The sequence below is a fragment of the Micropterus dolomieu genome, linkage group LG22, assembly GCF_021292245.1.
Source record: "Micropterus dolomieu isolate WLL.071019.BEF.003 ecotype Adirondacks linkage group LG22, ASM2129224v1, whole genome shotgun sequence".
In the NCBI taxonomy this organism is placed as follows: domain Eukaryota; kingdom Metazoa; phylum Chordata; class Actinopteri; order Centrarchiformes; family Centrarchidae; genus Micropterus; species Micropterus dolomieu.
Window position 1 is genome coordinate 19,409,070 of NC_060171.1, and position 6,167 is coordinate 19,415,236.

Below are 6,167 nucleotides of genomic sequence, written 5' to 3' on the forward strand. Positions count from 1 at the left end.
TTTAGCTAACCTGTTCATGAAGTCGACTTTCTTGGCACACCGAATTCCCTGTATGTTCCCCAGCCGGAGGCATGAGCGGCCGCTGGGGGAGGAAAGTCAGGTCTTGCTTAGGTGGCAGAGATTCGTCCCTATGGAGACCCAGAACGCAGTGCTGCTTGGTTATCTGTGGAGCTTCTTTCCCCTCCGTTCTTCCGATGCCTGCTGAGCTTAACTCTGTTTCTGACAGTAGCAGACGTCACTCTCCCACAAAGAGGATTGGGAGCATTAATACAGGGTGGGGTGGGAGTGAGATGGGTTGTAGGGTGGAGTGAGGCAGGAGGACTGAGGAAGAGAAGGGTGGGTCAAGATGACACTTGAACACACTTTCCCCTTGGAAGATTACCATGGTGTAGAGGTGTGCGTGTGTGTGTTGTTCTTTTTGCTTTTTTGCAGAGCTCAAGGAGACAGAGCTGTGAATGAGAAAAAGGTCAAATCCCATGTTGTTACGCCTTTTAGACAGAGAGATATACTGTATCCAAGTGTCTCTGTGTGTGTAAAGAAAGGACGAACTTAAAGGCAACAACATGTTGCACTATAATTGCTTCTTCATAATAAAAGTGAAGAGTGGCTTGTATCCCAAGGCACTTGTGCATTTATATTCTTACATAGTAGTGTAACAAAATATGCTAATAAATACATTGATGGAAACTCACATTTTTAGGAATACTGTTGATTGTACAATATGATAAAACAAGGTTACTGAAGAGACAGTGCTTTGTAAGGTCTTCACCCAAGTCCCCTTCTGTCTCTTTAAGTTTTTTGTCTTCACCAGTTCATTGTCAGGACCGCTATTCAGTTTGAGAGTAGTGAACATCAAACCTGTACATTAAACTGAGACAGAAAAGTAACTTTGTTGCTTGTGATGCCCTCGACAACATCATCTGCAGGTGACTGACTGACTGCTTGTGACAGTTACTGAGGGATTGAAACAGAAAAGCCTCTTACCAGTCTCTCTCCCTTCCTCCCATCCACTACAGGAAACAAGCAACGCCCCCTGCCCCCCTTCATATTAATTAACAATGGCAAATGTGTTTGTCGCTGACGATTAAGCCATAACCCCTACACTATGCACCATGTTACTTTTTGTAACAAAAAAAGAAGGTGAGGAGACAGAATTTTCAAATTACTTTCTGAATTTTTTTTTTTTATTAAAAACATGTTTAAAAAGTTCATTATATGCATGATTGTTGTAAATACAGTGGAGTAACATGTCAACGAATCCAATACATAAAAATGAACAGAATATATAAAAAAAACATATAAAATATAATATATAAAAATAAAGATGAAAGGAAGAGAGGCAGAGAAAGTCTTTCACACCACTGTCCATAAAATGAAGGAAAGCCCCATTTGCTTTAGAATTAGTCACCTAAGAGGAAGACAACGTGAAATTAGAAACTTGAATAACTTATCATAGATTAAACTACCATGTTAGAATATTTTAACAAGAGGAATTCCTACTGACTGTCCATTAGCGCAGGGTGATGGTTTCTGAGAGCGTCGTAGAAGGCTGCTTTGACCTTTTCCCCTCCTGATGTAAGTACCCTTTGATAAAGAACTCTCATTTTCTCCTGGCTTGTCCCTTTAGCGTTAATCACTGCGTAGGCTTCAGGGTGCACCATGTTTCCAAGATCCTCTGCTACTGCCATCACCTCAGAAACTTTCTGAATTAATGCTGCCCTCTTGTCATCAACAAACTTTGCTGTTTTAAAATATAGAAGGAAAAAAGCATGTACATAAAAAGGCATTCATCAGTTAATGGGACCCTTCATGAATTCCAACATCATGCTCATTTGAGTTTACAGGAAACTTTAACAAAAAAGAACATAAATTAATTTTCACAACACAGAGCGTCTGTAGAGTAAAAAATACTCACCTTTCTCTGCATTACTGATTATTTTAGTAGAAACAGAATCCTGTTGGCAAGAAAAAAAAATCAGTCTATATTGTGTTATTTCTTATACTAGTGCATTGCTAAATGTATTATACACTAGTTTGGATCATTTATGACTGAATGACGTGTTAAAGTTGTGATAATAATGCAGTTAATAATAATCTGTTTCGATGTATTTGGCCACACCCTGCACCAAACCATGAGATGTGTTCGGGGGTTAATTATACAAAAAATATATTTTAAAAATATTAAAATTATATTCCCTCGACATATCTTTTTGCACACAGCTACTTTTGGTTGTAGGGTTGACTGAAGGCTACAGGTTTTTGTTCACAGGACTCTCTTTATCTCAGTGAGATGACCTTATTAAATAGGCAAAGGTCAAAGTGCATTTGGCATACCTGCATTGAAGACGGGATGACCTTCATTTTAGTAAATCTGACATGATCCACAGTATCATTTGCCTGTGTCTGTTCTGAAAAGGAGAAAAGGAACCTCATGTTTTATTGTGGAAAGAAAGGAATACCCTGATTAAGATTAAACTCATGCAACTCACAAACAGTGTTGAATTATCTACCTGGTGTCGGATGAGGAAAACAGTTGGAATGTTGATTACTGGTTGGTGACTAGAGTAAAACAGGGAGAAATTGTTATGCAGTATATCAGAGAAAGGAATGAACAAAAAGTAAATTTTGGATCATGATTAGTCAGGATTATATTTAATTTTCTGAAAAGAAATTAATGAGTACCAGTCTTGTCGAGACTTCAAGGAATGCATTAGGAATTCCCTTCTTGTGCATTGACAACAAATTCTCAGTGACTTTAAGGCACTCTGAAACAAAAGCATTAGTTTCATTTTAAATACATAGTGTACGTACATACTGTCTGTAAATTACAGTGTGCATGAATGAGTAGTGGCTTCTCAAAGGAAGCAGGTGTCAAAAGTGACAAATTAGTCTGCAAATCACTTCTATGCTTGTCAGATTTAACTATACAGAATGTTCTAATATGGTAACAATGAACATGTATATTTCTATAAAAATACCTTTAAAAGGTGGCCTCTCGGAGGGATTTTGAACCCAGCACCTCTGCATGAGGTCAACCAGCTGTTTCAACCCCTCCACGTTCATCTGCTCAATTTTGTCACAGGGAGGTCTGTCCCCTCGAGGGATCCCCAGGGCCACAAGACTGTAATCAGCCACTACAGTACATGTAATACAATGAAGACATACAACAAAACATACAAACACAACTGAGTGTGTGTACATACAGTGTGTTTGAACTGGATATAATACAGTATAAACAGTGCTTAGTTTGGTTGTAAAGTGATGCATTATGAGGAAAACAATATAGAGGAGATTACCAAAAACACTAAAACAATAGATGGTAGGAAAATGACTGGAAACTTAAACGTAAAGAAAACTAACAATAAGTCTGGAATGACAATAAAGAAAAACTATACATACTTGGATAGGGCTCTTTACCGGTAACGATACACCAGAGCAGGATGCCATAGCTGATCAAGAGAGAGAAAGAGGGGTTTTTAAGTAACAGTTAAAGTTTTTACCATATACAGATGCATTTCTACATTTAGTAGTATTTGGTTTTAATATTAACCTGTATATGTCAAAAGCACGGGTAGGTTTATATGATGCCTCAAAAGCCTCAGGAGGCATGTACTTGTGTGAGCCTCCAATTGCTCCTGTTGCTTCTCTGCTGCTGTTCAAGGCACTGGTGGAAACCCTGCACAGACCAAAGTCTGCTAGCTACAGAGTAAGAAAGACACACATAATATTAAACAAGCCGTTAAATCAGCTTTACATTTAATGTAAACATAAGAGCACTAGATGACACACACCTTGGCGTTAAGGTTGTCATCCAGCAGTACATTACTTGGCTTTAGATCCTGGTGCATAAGGTCCATTGAATGGAGGAAGTTCATGCCTAGACCCACCTGATGGGCCAGGCGGAAGGCCAGGGGCCATGGCGGAGGGCCAGACAGGTCCTTCAGCAGGGAGTGAACAGATCCTCTTTCCATGAACTCCATCACTATTCCCTGTTGCATTGATGTTCCCCCAAATGGGGGACATCCCTGATACATTCCATAAAGCGTCAGCACAAACGGACAGGAGGCTTTTTCCATATTTTTAGCCTCTTCATACAGTGCTGGGCTGGAATAAGGAAGGGGATTGTTGAGAAGAGTAAAGAGAAAGCAAAAGCTGCAGAGGTGCTTTAACTACTATTTAACGTTTGTGGATGCGCATGAATTAATCATTAGAACTAAGTCGCCAAGTTACAGAAAAATTGCAAATGTTTGTGCATTTACCGAACATCATCGCGAAGTATCTTAATGGCCACATCAATGCACAATTCCTTGTGCCTGGCCTTGTAGACATGACCGAATCCCCCGGAGTCAACTGACACCCATTTCTCCAAGCGTTCGTTGCCGATTGGCTCAGTGTTGCGGCTCAGCAGTGCCATCTCCTGCTTAACACAGATAGAACCACTGTAACCTCAACGACGGAAATCATTAAAGCTACGAAACATAAATAAAGTGGTTCATTGACTGTTTAGATATTTGTTTTTCATATATTACATTTTGATTACTGTCTCCTTGCTTTTACACTGTCATTATAGCAAGAGCAAGTTTTGGTTATAAAAAGATACCGATAAATGTTTTACACCGAGTATTTTTATGTATGTTTTTTTGCATTTGTTCTACTCACCGAATATCCCGATCACGTGCTGTCCCTCACATGCAGACTCAAGCGTTAGTTCATTCCAAATCTGCAGCAAAACACTACACCAGCTTCCTGTCAGCAGAGGGGAGGAGGAGTTTAAACTGAGGGGAACTTCCTGATGACATAACAGAAAAATGAATAAGGATGAATTGTTTATCCGCAAAGTTTGACTGCAGCTTTATTTCAGCTAATGGCAAGAATGTCTTGCTCATATCACAGCCAGAGAAAATAGCCTAATGATAGAAGAGGGCCAAAAGTCCACACACAAAACTGGAAATGTATGAGCTACTATGACCTACATGGCAGACCTACGTGAGCGGCAGCACACATGCACTGTGAGAGGAAGTTAAGGAGGGCTCATAGGCTAGTTGTAGTAATCTCAATGGGGTGTCTTAAGAAAAAACACATGCAGAATGATTGCAATGATTACAAATCTGGCAATCTCTTACCTACGTCAGCCTGTGGAGATTTGTGTTGATCTGTAAAAAGGAAGTTTTGCTGAGAAAGAGACTGCATTTTTCAATAGCCTACAGAGAGCCTTAAAGTGTGAGGAAGCTAGCCTGAACCCAAAAGGCAGACAGAACACACACAGCCCCTAGATTTGAAGGTAATTTATTTGAACAAAGAAGAAATGCGCAGGGGGGGGGGGCGGGGGGCTGGCACATGAAAGGCACAGGTAAGTGCTGGATCCTGTGGTGTTTTCCGTGAACCACGGAGTGACTGGCAGGTTTGGTAGCTGGTGAACAGGTCCGGTGTTTATTTCCTGAGGCAGAGTACACAGCGAATGAAGCAAACACAAACAGGTGATCATCATGCGGCGGGGACAGGAACGTCCTTGTATGGCTGGATGTAGGTCAGGCGCGTGATTGGAGATGAGCGATAAGTGTATAGGTCCCAAACCCCGGAATTACGCCACTGCCAGGAGAGAAAGTAAAAGCAAGAACTCTGTAACAATCAAAAGTCTAATGATTATTTTCATTATGGATTAGGGGAGACCGGTTGTAACACTTTTTGCTTCAGTAATTATAACTCACTGAATTTTTTAGCTAGAGTTCTCAAATTTTTATACAAAGTAGGCTACCCACTTTTGTTCACTACAAATGGCACCAATTCAATCCTCTACAAGAATATCACAGACCTCCTGAGTTGATGTAAAATGCAATGAGTTCCCTTGTTACAACCTACCCCAATAGCGGGGTTGGTTGTAACACATGCTGGGATAAGTTGTAACAGTCACACAAATAAATCAAAAATAAATGCCACACTATATGATATCCTTCCAAAACAGGTAGTTATATAAAAGAACAATGTTTCTGTCTTGCTGTAACAGACTTTGTCTGATGACTTGCGCGCATGTACAGTATGTGTAGGTAAATTTAACTATAGAATAAACTTACTTAAAAGTATACTTAATAAATACGACTAAAATGTAATTAATTAAAGAACATCTCTGTGCATCCTTAGGTCTAACTAAAAAGAGATGTGTGTGTGTG

General features: G+C 39.9%; 1 protein-coding gene across 3 annotated transcripts; it reads right to left on the bottom strand.

The window, feature by feature from the left end:
- Positions 1 to 1,166: 1,166 nt before the first annotated feature.
- Positions 1,167 to 5,229, bottom strand: LOC123961381 (receptor-interacting serine/threonine-protein kinase 3-like). Of its 3 annotated transcripts, none has more exons than XM_046036712.1 (13): positions 5,124 to 5,229; positions 4,660 to 4,746; positions 4,260 to 4,417; positions 3,792 to 4,104; positions 3,551 to 3,699; positions 3,400 to 3,449; positions 2,979 to 3,134; positions 2,683 to 2,765; positions 2,511 to 2,559; positions 2,335 to 2,408; positions 1,916 to 1,955; positions 1,505 to 1,741; positions 1,167 to 1,408 (listed from the first exon to the last, which is right to left on the bottom strand). In XM_046036712.1, the coding sequence occupies exons 3-13, from the start codon at positions 4,412 to 4,414 to the stop codon at positions 1,401 to 1,403; spliced, it is 1,314 nt and encodes a 437-aa protein (XP_045892668.1). In that variant the 5' UTR covers positions 4,415 to 4,417; positions 4,660 to 4,746; positions 5,124 to 5,229; the 3' UTR covers positions 1,167 to 1,400. The 3 variants fall into 3 exon arrangements, with proteins under 3 accessions (XP_045892668.1, XP_045892667.1, XP_045892669.1); XM_046036711.1 differs by having other exon boundaries at positions 4,260 to 4,420; XM_046036713.1 differs by lacking the exon at positions 5,124 to 5,229 and having other exon boundaries at positions 4,260 to 4,420; positions 4,660 to 4,767.
- Positions 5,230 to 6,167: the final 938 nt, after the last annotated feature.

What these genes read in the sequence shown, in the direction of transcription:
- LOC123961381 (XM_046036712.1), bottom strand. Translation starts at nt 4,414, where the DNA reads ATGGCACTGCTGAGCCGCAACACTGAGCCAATCGGCAACGAACGCTTG. An exon ending in ATGACAACCTTAACGCCAAG is followed by an intron (nt 3,700 to 3,791) that starts GTGTGTGTCATC and finishes CTTACTCTGTAG; the next exon opens with CTAGCAGACTTTGGTCTGTG. An exon ending in AATCAGTAATGCAGAGAAAG is followed by an intron (nt 1,742 to 1,915) that starts GTGAGTATTTTT and finishes ATTTTAAAACAG; the next exon opens with CAAAGTTTGTTGATGACAAG.